Source organism: Poecilia mexicana, unplaced genomic scaffold, assembly GCF_051168715.1.
Source record: "Poecilia mexicana isolate PSO_F unplaced genomic scaffold, ASM5116871v1 scaffold_12, whole genome shotgun sequence".
NCBI classification, from domain to species: domain Eukaryota; kingdom Metazoa; phylum Chordata; class Actinopteri; order Cyprinodontiformes; family Poeciliidae; genus Poecilia; species Poecilia mexicana.
Genome location: NW_028263381.1, coordinates 27062612 through 27080097, shown reverse-complemented (window position 1 = coordinate 27080097; position 17486 = coordinate 27062612). Strand labels below are relative to the sequence as shown.

The 17486-nt window shown below is 46.3% G+C and overlaps 1 protein-coding gene across 1 annotated transcript; it reads right to left on the bottom strand.

Moving 5' to 3' along the window:
* Positions 1–3182: 3182 nt before the first annotated feature.
* On the bottom strand, positions 3183–17425 carry tbc1d13 (TBC1 domain family, member 13). The gene is made up of 12 exons (XM_014975386.2): positions 16606–17425; positions 15691–15764; positions 15578–15618; positions 15306–15367; positions 14770–14869; positions 14555–14637; positions 14325–14484; positions 13478–13688; positions 13244–13407; positions 7754–7914; positions 7609–7666; positions 3183–6457 (listed from the first exon to the last, which is right to left on the bottom strand). Exons 1-12 carry the CDS (start codon positions 16626–16628, stop codon positions 6392–6394), a joined length of 1203 nt encoding a protein of 400 aa, XP_014830872.2. The 5' UTR covers positions 16629–17425; the 3' UTR covers positions 3183–6391.
* Between the last annotated feature and the right edge of the window lie 61 nt (positions 17426–17486).

The following is a 17486-nucleotide window of genomic DNA, read 5'->3' as shown; positions in this document are numbered from 1 at the left end:
ATTATTTATTTATTTTTTTTTTATTTATTTTTTTTTTTGTAAAAACATAAGCCCACCGGTCCCCTTGTGACCTTTGACCTTTTGCCCGTGACCCAGTTGCCTCTCCACAGTGAGATCAGGCGGCTAACTGGAGCTGAACGTAGCGAACGTTCAGATTACAGATCAGTTTCTGGTGAATAAAGTGGAGCAGACCTGCTGCTTGTCAGATGACGGAAAACGTTGAAGTCTCGTTTCTGCTTCAGCGGTTTAAGCAGAGAGGAAATGAGATACAACAGACACTGACAGGCCTCTGTCTGCCTTTCTCTGAAGAACTACTGAGGGGAGGAGACAGCCAGGTGAGGAGAAACTGTTCTGATCATTCAGGATTTTTATCATGCAGACATTAGGCTGCAGTTGTTGTGCTATTAGCTAGCTGCTAGCTAACAACTTTCCTATCTGCCCTCAACACCTGGTGCTCCTATAAGTTTCACTTCCTGTTTCTTCTGAGCTCACAGCTCTTCCTTTCACACAGCCTCTGATTGTAACAAGGTACAGGACTTTCCATCCAACTCGAACCAGAACACTCATTTATGATTTATTTTCCATTTACTTCTTAAATCAAGCTCACATAACTCATTACCTTAATCAATAGTACATTTAGTAAAGATTACTCCAGTTTTTAATCACATCAATCATAATACAGAATTTTCTCATTGCTTCCAACTGTCATTATAACACGAGTTATTATGTTTCAATCAACATTAATCATAAACCAAGAGGCTCCTGAATCCATCCCTCCAGTTGGCAGGAAGAGGTTTTGTGAATCTGCCCCCACCTTTGGTGCTTTCAGCGGCTTTGTGCAGTTTTTTATTTTTAACTATTTGATCTTGTTTCTGCTTGTTCAGTTGAACAGTTTGGTGTTTGGGAGGCCTGGTGCTCCCTCTGTGTCCTTTCTTCTGGGTTGTTCTGAGTTTACTTTACTTTGTTTGAACATTTTGTAATTTAATTTGCACTTAACATTGTTTAGTTTGCTAGTCGTCTTTGTTTTCTGTATTAATTGGGTTAAATTGTGTTTTGGTTTGTTAAACCCTTACTTGTAATGAATCATTTTACATTCCACTTTTCTCTGGACATCTTTGTGTTTCGCCCCCTGAGCCCCTGGACCACATGGCGGTCCGAACACATTTCCTGTCAACATCTTTTAATGCAGAAACACAGTGGACTGCCTTGGCAGTAGTGGCTATTTTGGAAAGCTAGACTTCAGCTCTTAACGATGGATGAAAGCAGATCTGTAGAAGTGGTAAGGAGGAGAGATCGGCCCCCCATGGGGTCCTGTTCTGCTCCAACGGCACACGGGAGTCGAGCTGCAGTTTCACATCTTCTCCCTTCAGCATCCTTGTGTCACACATGTGACATCACTTCCTGTAGTTCCTTCGTGTGCCGACAAGACCTGTTCAAAGAACAAACATCCTGGATAAAGTGCACACAGCATTATTTCACCATCCTGTTTTTCTACAATTCCTCACTGTAGCTTAGGGGCCTTTGCAGCTTTCACAGTAAAAGTAACTTAATGACTTTCAGCAAGATATAGGAGTTTAAGTCAATAATTTCTTAATATTGATAAAGTTCTAGTTTCATTAGGAAATTATTTCACTCATAACATGGAAAAATGTCTTGTTGCATTGGCAGATTAATTGGTAACAAGTACTTTTTCATTTTCATGATTATGTGAAACAGTGCAGGGATTTTGTGTGAATTTCCATGATAATTTATGTGAAACATGAGGGACTGATTGATGAAATTTGGCTGCAAACAGACAAAAACTGCTTTGATTTGACTGATAAAATAATATTTAAGCACACTCTGTTATCCGTTTGTGTCTTTTTAGAGTCTAGAGGGCCACGTAAAAAGCTTTGGCGGGCCGGATTTGGCCCCCAGGCCTCAAGTTTGACACATAATTTAGATACTAACAACTATGAATGCTTTAAATAATCTTATGAGAGCAGAAAACTCTTATCTAAGCAAAGTATGGATGATGTGATGACAGTCTCAGATCTGCTACACCCTTCATGATATGGAGACTAATGTGTTCATGTGTGACTCATAAAATCACATATGGAGTAAAAATATTCGTCTCCATAAAGTTTGAACAACGAGTTAAAAAGTGATCAGTGAGCTCCAGGATTTATTCTGCTTCTGCAATTATTTTCTTCTGTTAAATACTTCATGTGTCTAAAGATGCTAAACAAAAACAAAGAAACAAAAATCAGCAAAAATGACATTCAAGACTTTATTCAACTTTATTTTTATTAATACACACCAGGGATCATCTATCCTAAGCAGCACCCTCACCTTAATGTATAGATACTTAGAGATAAAGCAGTTTGATTATATAAACTTGGTTATAGGACAGCCTTTTAAACATCATGCAGCTTTTTAAATGTTACATTTATAGTATATATGGCAGCTTTAACAGCATCAGGGCAGGTCGTCTTCCAGGTCAGTCAGACGTTTCTCCAGTCTGATCCTCTGCAGACGTCGGCATTATGATTATGAATCTTGACTTGGTTGTACATATGACCTCACATACCAAACCAGGATTTCATCACTGACAGAACTCCTTCATCCTGTCTTTTCATGATCTTGTCCAGTTTCTCAGCCTAAACGCTTTAGGAAATAGGTTTTTATTTTTGATTAATTTATTCAAATATAAGTCAACAGATTGTAATTGTTCAGTTTAGATTTCATTTCAGTGGGAATCATGAACTTCCTGTCATTCTGATGTCTGTGAACCAGAACCAGAACCAGCCGGGTCTGGACTCCAGGTTATTTTGTCATGTTTTGTTATTTACACTAATTATTGTTATTTTGCTCCTTAAAATACCAAAATTTCCACCTAGCTTTATATCTTGGTCCATCTGATTATGTAATTTTTAAATGTTAACTGATTGATAATTTGATCAGTTACTGAGTACTTTTTTATCAAATACTTTTTTACTTGAGTAAAAACATGTTGAAGTTGTTTTACTCTTTGTGGAAACTCTTCCTCCTCCACCAGGTGTGAACGTCCTGAAAACAGTTTGAACTTTATTTCAGTTTGAGAGAAACTGGTTCAGTTTCTGTCTGATGGAACAAAATGGCCGACCGGCCTTGGCTCCATTAACCCTTTACAAGTTAAAAAATAACTTAGTCCTTTAAAACAATTTAATTACTCAGACATTTCTGTCATTGTTTATTTTAATCCACATATGCAAACATGTAAAAACAATTTATATACAATTATTTTAAACACTGGAGGATATTACAAAAAATGTCATTTGGGTTTACAAAATGTAAAATCATGCAAATAACAAAAAGACAAGTTTTATTCAACAGAAAAGCATCAGGAGAAATAAATACACATTAACTGATGAGGGCGTCGTTGGTAACAATCCCTCAGAGTAAAAACCTTGGTGCACATTAGAAATACCTTCAGTTCGTTTTGGTCTGAATGTGGAGCTTTGTAATCGTTGGTGATTTAAACTCAACGAAACTTTTCCTGAAAGGTTTGAACATCAGGAGGGAAAAATTTCTCCCAAAAACCAGCAGCAGATTCTGAGTCCCTGGTGTTTGGGTCAAAGCTGGACCAGAACCAGAACCGATTCTGGTTTCCATGTCAGTAAACTTCATTTGTTCTGATCCAAAAGGCTCCAATAACATCAGATGTTCATTGGATATAAACTAAGAGTTTTTCTCAACATGATTAATCAGGTTTCATCCTGATCCGGTTCAGTCGGAACGCCGTCGTTCTTCATGGTGTCATAAACCAAACCAGGTCCAGATGATAGAGTTTATACGGTCTGCCTAACTGGAGCCATCTAGTGGCTCAGTTTTAGATTGCACTGACATCCACAGGATCCTGCAGGTGTTTCAGAGAAACTGTTTGCAGCAGAACCTGGAAAATACCCAGAATTTTGTACAGTTGGGCTCTAAAACGTTCCTGTAAGACGCCGTTATGATGCATCGTAGGTAAAGAGCTTAAAGACAAATCAGGAAATCTGGGGATGCATTTAGTGTCATAGAAGCAGGAAAACTTTTACTGTGGTGGTTTATAAACAAAAACAAACACTGACTTCATGGTTTGGAAAATAAAATCACTTTTGGTTCATTTGGCAAAAAAAAGGTTTTGTTGCTTTGTTTTTGTTTAGGAGGGAGAAAAATCAGATTTATATCCTGGATTTTAAAGAAACATTTATAAACACTCCGTTTTTAATGAGATGATCAACAGCAGAGTTTTAGGTTTTATTTTTAATCTAAAACCAAACCCTCATTTCCTCATAACATCCAGATTAATCCTGTCAATCATTCAAAGTGGTTTGGATCAAGAAGTTCTCCAGTTTTTACGCTTTTTCACTCATTTCCAGAGAAAAGTTTTTAACTCCGACTCAAATCATCTAAACTCAAAGCATGGCGGCAGTGCAGCTTCGACCCAATGAGCAAACATGATTAAAACGATTCTTTACTGTTTAAATCCACAGAAACTCCTTGTTAGGAGCTAGCATGGCTAACGGTAGCAGCTAGCATGGCTAACGGTAGCAGCTAGCATGGCTAACGGTAGTTAGCACCATAATGATCTGTTCAGGTAAAACCGACTCAACATGCGGCAGACATCAGAGATCAGAGTTTACTTCAACAGAAAGTCTTGATCTGGACTGAAGGAGATTCTAGATGTGACCTCATGATGCTAACAAACTAATAAATGATGCAAACTCAAAAACACAAACATGAAATGCAACAGAAAAAGCCTGCAAATCAACAAACATCTTACTCCCACAGGAAATGGGAACAAAAGGGAAACGGTAAAAACAAAAGCTGCAAACAGAAGTCCTCCTGACCAGCAGGGGGAGTCTAGAGTTGGTAACATAACCATGTTAACATGCTGTGGTTATATAGTAATGTAATATACTCTGAAAAAGGCGTGAAGTGAAACACACCCTCTCTTTCTTTCTCCAACTTTCCTCTGTTTTATGAAGCGAGTTTTGCTTTTGTTTTCACTATTTGCAGGTTTTTCCATTTTGCTTCATTTCCTTAGCCTGGTAAAAACCAGCTCTTTGTTTCTATGCTTTGCTTCCTCCAGAGGCTCTGGTCTCTTTAGAACCGATCACTTCCTGTTTCCTCTGTTGACATTTTAAATTTTACCCGATCACTATCGCTTGGCTGTGACGTCTGTAATGCACCAGCTCAACGACATGAAGTTTACCAGAAATGCGCTGTAAACAACCGTCCTCCACTGTGAAGAGCCGATCTGAACGAGGATGTTAATAATTCAATATCTGGAACAGTGACCATGAACTGACCGGCTTCCTTCACTTCCTCTGCTGCCGTCGCTGGAACTACAGACAGACTATGACTCTAAAGCAGATCAGAAAATCAACGTCATCGTTCAGAACTTCTTCTGTTTGCTGATTGGCCTGAAATTTTTCTGGAGAAATCCAAGTCAATGGGAGGAATCCCAGACTGACCAGTGAAGAGAGTTGAGAATCGAGTGGAAGGCAACAGCCTGCTGTTTCCTGTGACTGCAGCTGTTTTGGTTTGGATTCAGGTTTTTGGTATTTGCAGCACCTGTCAGTCACCAAACTACACTGGATTCTTCTAGGTCTAAAATCTGGACTGAGACCTTCAGGAAGTCTGGAGAACCGTCGATTCAAACCAATGAAAGATTTCAGGAACGTCTGGATCACAGGAAGTGGGTGGTTTAAAACTTTTGCACAATACTGACCTGTTTCCTGTTTACTTGGGTTTGAACTGAAATCTGCTCTCTGAGCACCAGGAGAAAAACTGTAAGGCTCTGGAGAAGATCCATACCAGACAGAACTGTGCTTCACCAGGTGTTAGTCTGCACCCGGAACCAAGAACCAGACCCAGAACCGGACAAGAACTGGACCAGAACCACGGGTCTAAGGTGGGAAACGCGCAGCATGGTGGTCCGTCTGGTCTCATAGTGAAGTCCAAACCCTGGTTCTGAGTATCTGGTACCTGCTGCTGGTTCTGGACCTTCAGAAAGTCTCTGACCAGAAATCCTGGAGGTTCTGTTGAGCTGAAGAACTGGTTCTACTGAATCAGAGCCGGAGAAGCAGAAACAGAACTGGATGTTCTCCTGTAGAGAGTTAAACCCTGACAGGAAGTGGATGTCGTCACTTCCTGCTCCATAAAGGCCCAAAAGTTTCTATAAAAACGAAGCGACGCCTCAGATGGTCCGCTGGACTCTCCTCCAGACGTCGTCATGGCAACCGGATCATTTGGCTGCTCCTCCTCCAGATGATCGATAAAACGATATTTCCTATCAGTTTGTGAGGAAGAGGAGGATTGCTGCCATGACGGATGCTTTGACCTTTGACCCGGCTCTCAGTCTGACCTCCGACCTCCGTCCAGGTTAGCGGTTCTCCTGCAGCTCTTTGGCCTTGGTCAGGATGAGGTGGACGTCTGAGATCGGATAATCCTGAGGAAGGAAAGAGAAGCTTCAGTAAATGAACCAGGAGGAGAAAGAGAATCTGATCCAAAGAAAATCTGCTTTTTATTTGACTTCTGCTTCATTTCTGAAGCCAAACTTCACTGAGATGATGTTTGATTTTAAAGTCTGAAATCAACACAAACAAAAACCTTTAGGAGAACATCAGATTTTAACATTTAATCCACATTTTGGATGAATAAGGATCTTTTAACTGAACTGGTTGTGGGATGAACTTTAAGATTTGAGTTCAACAGATAAAGCAGTTTGTGGCGTTTAATTATCAGAACATTTCTTTAAAGTAAATAGTTTTAACTCTTAAAACAATTTATCCTGACCAGAAAAAACCCAACCTGGTTCTGAACTTGTTGGTGTTTGAAACATTTCAGCACCGAGGCGATTCAAAGTCATTTATGATGTAATAACCAATTATTAAACTAAATATTTTGATTATATTGTCAAGTATCATCAAAATAATAAAAATAACGATCTTCAAAATCCTGAACAAAGTTCCAGGTTTTAGATATAAAGGAACTCAGGGTTTCGGCTGTTTTTCAGTTTAGATTTCCAGATTTGTGGAGCATAGAAGCTGAATGCTGCTTCTCCAGGTTTGGTTCTGGTTGCAGAGCAGAACCAGAACCAGAAGACCTGAGAGGTCTGGCAGGTTGCTATAACAACAGCAGATCTTTAATCTTAGAAATGTTTTCCAGCTGATAGAAGGCCGATTTTAAAACTGTCTTTATGTGGCTCAATGTTCAGGTCAGAGGTCAGGGGTCAGCCTGATCTCTGGTTTCCAGTTGGATGAACTGAAGCTGTTCTGACCCTAGATCTACAACCCTAGATCTACAACTCTAGATTGTTTCTCCTGAATAACTTCAGTTTCTGTTCAGAAAGTTTTGGCTCATCCACACATTTATTTGTTCTCAGGTTCTGATCAGTGATTGGATGGGGTCAAAGGTCACCTGGTGACTAATCTTATTTCCTGTATAACCTGAGCTACTGGGATCATATAGATATTGAACAGGAGGTTTCCCAGGACTGATCCTTGGGGAACCCCACATGTGACGTCAGTCTGTTCGTTCCTGTTTTTTCTGCTCTTAAAGCTTTAACTGGTGTTAATGGTTGACCAGCAGTGGATCTACCTGCAGCAGCCTCATGTTGGTGGTGAAGTCTCCGGACAGTAAGCTGTCCCGGATCAGTCTGGACAGGAGGACAGAGACACGGGTCAGGGTTCAGCTACAGTAACGGGTCGGGACCAGAACCTGGACCAGAACCTGGGAGCCTCACATGAGCATGGCGCAGCAGACCAGCAGCAGGAAGTGGAAGCGGTCCCGGTCGGAGAACAGGGAGTCCCAGATCCGGATGACGTCCGGCAGCAGAAACTCCTGGGACAGCAGCAGGGTGAGCCAGCGGAAGGTGAAGTACTGAGGCTTGATGTTCTGCTCCCCCTGTGGACAGCAGAACCGGTATCGGGTCAGGTATCGGGTCAGGTAACGGGTCAGGTAACGGGTCAGGTAACGGGTCAGGTTCAGGTAACAGGTCAGGTATCGGGTTGGGTAACAGGTCGGGTATCGGGTCAGGTAACGGGTCAGGTAACGGGTCAGGTATCGGGTCAGGTATCGGGTCAGGTAACGAGTCAGGTAACAGGTCAGGTAACAGGTCAGGTATCGGGTCAGGTAACCGGTCAGGTAACGTGTCAGGTAACGGGTCGGGTATCGGGTCGGGTATCGGGTCGGGTAACCGGTCAGGTAACGGGTCAGGTATCGGGTCAGGTAACCGGTCAGGTATCGGGTCAGGTAACCGGTCAGGTAACGGGTCAGGTAACCGGTCAGGTAACGTGTCAGGTAACGGGTCGGGTATCGGGTCAGGTAACCGGTCAGGTAACCGGTCAGGTATCGGGTCAGGTAACCGGTCAGGTAACGTGTCAGGTAACGGGTCGGGTATCGGGTCAGGTAACCGGTCAGGTATCGGGTCAGGTAACCGGTCAGGTAACGTGTCAGGTAACGGGTCGGGTATCGGGTCAGGTAACCGGTCAGGTAACGGGTCGGGTAACGGGTCAGGTTCAGGTAACAGGTCAGGTATCGGGTCGGGTATCGGGTCAGGTAACCGGTCAGGTATCGGGTCAGGTAACCGGTCAGGTAACGTGTCAGGTAACGGGTCGGGTATCGGGTCGGGTAACCGGTCAGGTAACGGGTCAGGTATCGGGTCAGGTAACCGGTCAGGTATCGGGTCAGGTAACCGGTCAGGTAACGGGTCAGGTAACCGGTCAGGTAACGTGTCAGGTAACGGGTCGGGTATCGGGTCAGGTAACCGGTCAGGTAACCGGTCAGGTATCGGGTCAGGTAACCGGTCAGGTAACGTGTCAGGTAACGGGTCGGGTATCGGGTCAGGTAACCGGTCAGGTAACGTGTCAGGTAACGGGTCGGGTATCGGGTCAGGTAACCGGTCAGGTATCGGGTCAGGTAACCGGTCAGGTAACGTGTCAGGTAACGGGTCGGGTATCGGGTCAGGTAACCGGTCAGGTAACGGGTCGGGTAACGGGTCAGGTTCAGGTAACAGGTCAGGTATCGGGTCGGGTATCGGGTCGGGTTTCGGGTCGGGTTCAGGTAACAGGTCAGGTATCGGGTCGGGTATCGGGTCGGGTTTCGGGTCGGGTAACGGGTTGGGTAACGGGTCAGGTAACGTGTCAGGTATCGGGTCGGGTATCGGGTCAGGTAACCGGTCAGGTAACGGGTCAGGTAACGTGTCAGGTATCGGGTCGGGTATCGGGTCAGGTAACCGGTCAGGTAACGGGTCGGGTAACGTGTCAGGTATCGGGTCGGGTATCGGGTCAGGTAACCGGTCAGGTAACGGGTCGGGTAACGGGTTGGGTAACGGGTCAGGTAACGTGTCAGGTATCGGGTCGGGTATCGGGTCAGGTAACCGGTCAGGTAACCGGTCAGGTAACGGGTCGGGTAACGTGTCAGGTATCGGGTCGGGTATCGGGTCAGGTAACCGGTCAGGTATCGGGTCGGGTATCGGGTCGGGTAACCGGTCAGGTAACGGGTCAGGTAACGTGTCAGGTAACGGGTCAGGTATCGGGTCGGGTATCGGGTCGGGTAACCGGTCAGGTAACGGGTCGGGTAACGTGTCAGGTAACGGGTCAGGTAACGGGTCAGGTATCGGGTCAGGTAACGGGTCAGGTAACGTGTCAGGTAACGGGTCGGGTAACGGGTCGGGTAACGTGTCAGGTAACGGGTCAGGTAACGGGTCAGGTATCGGGTCAGGTATCGGGTCAGGTAACGTGTCAGGTAACGGGTCGGGTAACGGGTCGGGTAACGTGTCAGGTAACGGGTCGGGTAACGGGTCGGGTAACGTGTCAGGTAACGGGTCAGGTATCGGGTCAGGTAACCGGTCAGGTAACGGGTCAGGTAACCGGTCAGGTAACGTGTCAGGTAACGGGTCGGGTATCGGGTCAGGTAACCGGTCAGGTAACCGGTCAGGTATCGGGTCAGGTAACCGGTCAGGTAACGTGTCAGGTAACGGGTCGGGTATCGGGTCAGGTAACCGGTCAGGTAACGTGTCAGGTAACGGGTCGGGTATCGGGTCAGGTAACCGGTCAGGTATCGGGTCAGGTAACCGGTCAGGTAACGTGTCAGGTAACGGGTCGGGTATCGGGTCAGGTAACCGGTCAGGTAACGGGTCGGGTAACGGGTCAGGTTCAGGTAACAGGTCAGGTATCGGGTCGGGTATCGGGTCGGGTTTCGGGTCGGGTTCAGGTAAGAGGTCAGGTATCGGGTCGGGTATCGGGTCGGGTTTCGGGTCGGGTAACGGGTTGGGTAACGGGTCAGGTAACGTGTCAGGTATCGGGTCGGGTATCGGGTCAGGTAACCGGTCAGGTAACGGGTCAGGTAACGTGTCAGGTATCGGGTCGGGTATCGGGTCAGGTAACCGGTCAGGTAACGGGTCGGGTAACGTGTCAGGTATCGGGTCGGGTATCGGGTCAGGTAACCGGTCAGGTAACGGGTCGGGTAACGGGTTGGGTAACGGGTCAGGTAACGTGTCAGGTATCGGGTCGGGTATCGGGTCAGGTAACCGGTCAGGTAACCGGTCAGGTAACGGGTCGGGTAACGTGTCAGGTATCGGGTCGGGTATCGGGTCAGGTAACCGGTCAGGTATCGGGTCGGGTATCGGGTCGGGTAACCGGTCAGGTAACGGGTCAGGTAACGTGTCAGGTAACGGGTCAGGTATCGGGTCGGGTATCGGGTCGGGTAACCGGTCAGGTAACGGGTCGGGTAACGTGTCAGGTAACGGGTCAGGTAACGGGTCAGGTATCGGGTCAGGTAACCGGTCAGGTAACGGGTCAGGTAACGTGTCAGGTAACGGGTCGGGTAACGGGTCGGGTAACGTGTCAGGTAACGGGTCAGGTAACGGGTCAGGTATCGGGTCAGGTATCGGGTCAGGTAACGTGTCAGGTAACGGGTCGGGTAACGGGTCGGGTAACGTGTCAGGTAACGGGTCGGGTAACGGGTCGGGTAACGTGTCAGGTAACGGGTCAGGTAACGGGTCAGGTATCGGGTCAGGTAACGTGTCAGGTAACGGGTCAGGTATCGGGTCAGGTATCGGGTCAGGTATCGGGTCGGGTATCGGGTCAGGTAACCGGTCAGGTAACGGGTCAGGTAACGTGTCAGGTATCGGGTCGGGTATCGGGTCAGGTAACCGGTCAGGTAACGGGTCAGGTAACGTGTCAGGTATCGGGTCGGGTATCGGGTCAGGTAACCGGTCAGGTAACGGGTCGGGTAACGTGTCAGGTATCGGGTCGGGTATCGGGTCAGGTAACGGGTCAGGTAACGTGTCAGGTATCGGGTCGGGTATCGGGTCAGGTAACCGGTCAGGTAACGGGTCAGGTAACGTGTCAGGTATCGGGTCGGGTATCGGGTCAGGTAACCGGTCAGGTAACCGGTCGGGTAACGGGTCAGGTTCAGGTAACAGGTCAGGCATCGGGTCAGGTAACGGGTCGGGTAACGGGTCGGGTAACGGGTCGGGTAACGGGTCGGGTTCAGGTAACAGGTCAGGTATCGGGTCGGGTATCGGGTCAGGTAACGGGTCAGGTTCAGGTAACAGGTCAGGTATCGGGTCGGGTATCGGGTCAGGTAACGGGTCAGGTTCAGGTAACAGGTCAGGTATCGGGTCGGGTATCGGGTCAGGTAACGGGTCGGGTATCGGGTCGGGTAACGGGTTGGGTAACGGGTCGGGTTCAGGTAACAGGTCAGGTATCGGGTCGGGTATCGGGTCAGGTAACGGGTCAGGTTCAGGTAACAGGTCAGGTATCGGGTCGGGTATCGGGTCGGGTAACGGGTCAGAGAGTGAATAAACAGCCCTGACCTCAGTCTGAGTTCACATGCTAACATGTTAGCATTTAGCTTCTAGCTGGTTCACTAGACAGACTCTCTGCTGTCTGTTACTGGGTTATAAACATCAACTCTCAGCCTGGCGGGGCAAATAAAGCCTGGAGGCTGCCAGGCTGATAATCTACTGGAAACCTGATTTAAACAGAAATTAATGCAAAAGACTAAATTTATTGGAAATTATTTGTTTCTTGATTAAATAATTTCTATTTAAACTTTATATTGAAATATAAATTACCGTATTTTCCGGACTATAAGGCACCTAAAAGCCTTACATTTTCTCAAAAATCAGCGGTGCGCCTTATGTGTGCGCTGAATTCCAAAATCTGTCCCTGACAGAGAGACGTAAAGTGTAAAGTTCGTACGCCAGCAGCAATGAACCAATCAGGTATTGTTGTCCGAGTTCTGCAGCATAGCCTCGGTAAAAACCAGATCGGTTTTTCCACGCATCACCGTCCCCGTTCATCTGCGACTCCATGCGCGCCCATCTCACTGCTACTGTGGAAAAGGAAGTGAAGCAAACTAATTCGGAGTTTGCCGTCATTCCGGGAGGATTAACAGAAGAACTCCCACCGCTGGACATCGGTGTAAACAGGTCGTTCAAACAGAAGTTGGGAGCGGCGTGGGAGCGATGGACGACAGACTGAACACGTTTACTGAGACGGGAGGCGGCGCCGGGCGAGTTACGCCACCATGTGTGGATGGATGGTGGATGCCTGGGCTGATGCATCGGCCTCAACTGTCTGAGCTTCACTAAAGCCGCATCGCTGCTGAACAGCCACCTGGAAACGAGTCCGACTCCGACACTGATGAGAGGGAGCCTGGCATGTTTGATGGAGAAACGTTCAGTTCAGAAGAGGACTTAGATGGATTTGTGGAATTAGAATAAAAAAATAACGTGTCACTAGCGGAACAAGTCAGCGTCGGGCCGGGGGGCGGGGCCAATTACCGGGCCCCTAACCAATTACCGGGCCCCTTACGTGGAGTGAAACTGAAACTGTTGAGCAGGGGGTATTTAACATTAAATTCACCCTTCTCAACAGGCGAGGGCGCACTTTCTCTGTCTATAATCACATATTTCAATGACTTGAAACCATTCCTCCCTCCCTGGCACCTCCAGGCCCGGGCCCCCATCCGGCCCGGTTTGGGGGGCAGCAGCCCCCTCAGCCCCCCTGTAGCTCCGCACCTGGTGAGTGTATTGCTACACAGTCAAATAAAGTTAAACTAAACTTACTGCTTTGTTTCCGTTACCTTCGTTTTGTTGACCGTATGTTTTAGCATGCGCCTTATAGTCCAGAAAATACGGTAATGTAAACAGACTAAACTTATAAAAGTCAGATTTTTCCGGAGCGTTTCCAGGCTCTGCTCCTCTTCCTCGGCGGGGCGTTACCAGCTTGAGGAAGAGCTCGTGGTCCTTGTCCCGCAGCATGGCGTAGACGCTCTCCATCCTGCAGGTGATGCCGCACTGGGAGTCGTCCAGACTCTTGATGAAGTTGTCGCGGTTCTCCGACATCAGGTTGGTGAAGCAGAAGAAGGTGTCGGCCTCGGCGTGCTCTGCAGGACGGAGCACAGCGCCGTCAGAACCAGAACCAGGAAACTAGAACCAGAGAACCAGAAGCAGAACCTTTCCAGGAGCTGCTGGGGTCGGTGGCGAAGGTGTAGTAGATCGGGCCGACGATCTCGTTCATGCCCTGGACGTAGGCGATGCCCGGGTTCAGCTTGGCGTAGATGAAGAGGATCCGCTCCACCACCTCCCAGTGCGCCTCGCTGCCGCTGGGCAGAACCTCGTACTCATTGGACGGGTGCAGGTTCAGAGCCTTCCCCGGAGAGCTGACCTGGACCGCAGAACCGGAGATCGGGTTCAGGAGGACAGGCGGGTCAGAACCAGGAGGTCAAAGTTAGACAGAGAAGAACTGGGTTCTACGAAAACTACAAGAATAAACTGGAATGTTCTGGTCCAGTTCTGACATTACAATAATAAGAACAAGCTTTAGAGCTTATCTTGAACATTTCTTCAAAGGTCCAACTTCTCACATCAGAAGCAAAACTTATTTTACAATAAATGTAAAAAATCTGAGGCAAGCAAATAAAAAAGTATCAATGAATATTAATAAACACAACAATACATAATAAATAAAAAGAGCAACAACTAATCACTTTGTCTGATTATTAGATTTGTATTTTAAATAAATTTATAGCTTCATTTATTCCTCTGGTATCTTCTGTGTGCACTGGTTCAGTTTTTATAAATAAATACAAGAAATTTTAACAGCATTTAAACAAATAAATAAAATAAAGATGATGGTTATTTAATAATATTAACTTATAATGCAAAACCTTTAGATCGAATCTCCATTTTATTATATCTGTTTATCATCATATTTCATTATAATCCAGAGATCAGAACCAGTTTTATTCTGCCCTGTCAGACCCGCAACGCCTGCCTGCTGCGGCGCCCCCTGCTGACTCACGTTGGTGACTCCGCTCCGGTTCCGGTTCACGGTTTGGGCCTTCAGCGTGGTCTGCTCCACGCGGCGCCGCAGCGTCTCGTACTCGTTCTGTGGGTCCAGGATCAACTGGCACGGATAGTCGGTGGGCCGCTGGAAGAACGCCATGTCCGGGTACAGCCGCCTGCAGAACCAGAACCGACCCGGATCAGAGCCAGTCCGGGTCCAGGTCAGAACCGGGTCTGGGTTCTTACCTCACATCCTTGTCGATCTGCAGCAGGATCTCGTTATCCTTGAAGTACGTGTTCCAGCGGCTGTCCGGGTTCGGGTTCAGCGGCTGCAACAGCAAAAGACCCGGTTCTGACTGGACCGGTTCTGACAGACACGACTGGGCCGCTCTACCTAAACCAGGTAGAACTGGTCTGCACGGCCCAGGCAGAGCCAGAACCAGAACCGGATCAGTACTTACGTGGTCCTCCAGCGTGACGTCGGCTCTGGACAGGCCCAGGTTGGCCTTGGCGATACCGGGCTGGATGATCATCTCTCTGAGGAACTGGGAGTAAACCTCTCTGTGGAGACAGGACAGAGGATTGGACCCGACCGGATTGGACCAGAGGTTTACTCCTGACTGACAGGAACAGGAGGTTCTGCTTCAGCAGATGAACCGGACCTCCAGTTCCGTTATGAAACAGGACTCGGAACCAGAGGAACGGGTCGGCCATCAGCTGCTGATAAACAAGCAGCTGATGATCAATACTGATCAATTATTTGGCTGATTGGGAATAATCCATTAATCTTTAGAACAAAGAATTGATTAATTGATTATTTTCTACAGATTCTGGATCTGAAACCTGCAGCAGAAACTCCATGAACCAGTGAAGCTTCTTCTTCTGTCCAGGGAGCAGCGCTGGAGTTAAACTCCGCCCCCTGCTGGCCGTTAGCGGCATGACAGCCTGAAGTCATCCCGTCTGCTGCGGGTCGATCCGCTCGGCCCGGTTCTCCTACCTCTGCTTCTTCAGGAAGGAATCCCATAACGTCTGATCCAGAGGCAGGTAGTTCAGCAGAATCTGGAGGATCAACGGACCGGATCAGAACACGGCTGGTACGTTCCATCAGGAAACAGAACTTATTACAATAAATACAACAGAGACACAGGAGGTTCTGGGCCGGTCCTGGTCTGATTCAGGACCGGCTCCAGGTTGACTGTTTCCTGTTCCTGGCCCGGTTCTGAACCGGTGTCTAACTCGGTTCTGGACCTTCCTGTGAGTGAAGCTCACCTTCCAGCACAGCGAGCGCAGTCCTTCCTCATGAGGGATTCCTGAGGGAAACAACCAGAGTCAGATTAAACCAATCACAGCAGAGCGTCCACTGGCTGGAGGTCAAAGGTTACCGCTGAAGCTCAGCTCCCTCAGCGTCGTCAGGTTGATGCTTTCCTCCGCCAACGCCGATTTGAACTCTTGGATCCTTGGAGGAGGAAGTTATCGCACCGCATGAGGAACAGAGACACTCTGTTACCATGGCGACCACACAATCTGAGGTCAGAGTTCAGTATGGATGGATGGTCATTCTGACAGTAGTACATCTAATCTATTTTGCAGCCTAATCTTAAGCATGAAGCTTCAGAAATCTGTTTTAAAATAACCTGAAATTATTCCTGAACAAACTGAAGGAAAGTTTCTGATATAAGAAAAATGTTTAAAACATTTAATTTAAAATGCTGTAATTCTTCATCCTGAATGAAGTTAAATTATGTGAACCAAGAGAAAATCACCAGGGAGGAGATAAAAACCAGTTCAACTCTGGACTGGAGATTTAATGTTCAACCAACAGATAATTATCCTATTTTTTAGCAGCTGTTTGTTTTTTAGCAGCTGTTTATGTTTTTTAGCAGCTGTTTATGTTTTTTAGCAGCTGTTTATGTTTTTTAGCAGCTGTTTATGTTTTTTTAACAGCTGTTTGTTTTTTGCAGCTGTTTGCACTCATGTTTGTTTCTGATGACGTCAGCAGCTGAAGCAGTCAGCTGACCTGCTAACAGGGAGCTAATGTGGCTAAACAAATAAAGCTAATTGACTCAAACTATAAAAAGCGTTTTATAAACATTAAATTGCTTAAAATGATACAATCTAAACGGACATAAAGTCTGCTGTATTAATAACGGATCAGACCAAATTAATTGTGTGTTGAACGTGAAGTTAGCCTTTGTTTGGTTAGCGGGGCTGTTAGCTCCAGCTAATTGATTTCTCTGCGGTCCAGCTGCGTTTTTCTCCCTGCTGGCTCCGAGTCTCACCTGAGGAGGAGAACTCACCTGTTCTTGTAGGCAGTAGACATGTCTGGCAGGTGACGCTGCTTCCCTTTCAGCCTTTCTCCCAGAAACGGGAATGAATTATTGGACTTCGGGAAGTTAGTCTAAGGAAACTTCCGCCTTCTCAGCCAGCAAGCAGAGCTACGGAGAGCGGCGAGGGACAAACAAGACATGACGCCGCATTCAGTTTTTTGTTTGTTTGTTTGCTTTGTTGTTGTTTTTTTGTTTTGTTTTGTTTTTTTACGCCGCATTCAGTTTGCATCAGAATCTGGAACACAGTGACGTCATAGTCATACACAACTTCAACAAATAATAGTAATTATGACCTGAACTCTGACCCCAAATTTCAAACCAACGTGTGATTCAATAAGCTATTTTAGCTATATAGGCGTGTTTACTTTAATAATGGCCGCTGCATTCCTACAGGTGGCAGCCATTGTTTATGATGTCGAAGATGATTAATAAATGTGTTTTTTGGATGATAGTGGATGTTGTAGTTGTGGGTTCAGACTGAGCAGAAAACTAGCGGAATTAAAAACATGGAATGCTATGCTGCCATCTAGTGGCAGTTAGATGAATATAATAAAGATGAAGTCCACTAAAATGAAGTAAAGTCATCAGAAACAAATCAGGAGGGACAGAAATGTATTTAATTTAGCCGCTAAACATTCAGATATTAAAAGTTAAACCCCACTTTATTGTAAATACTTCTTTCAGCAGAAATTCTGAACATTAGACATTATTAATAGATTAAAAATGTAATTCATTTAAACCATTTCATGAAAAATTAGCATTTTGAGTTTTGAAAATAGTTATTATATGTGAAGATGAATGTCAAAGGTTAGATGTGTAAGTTAGAATCAGGATAAACATTTAAATTCTGC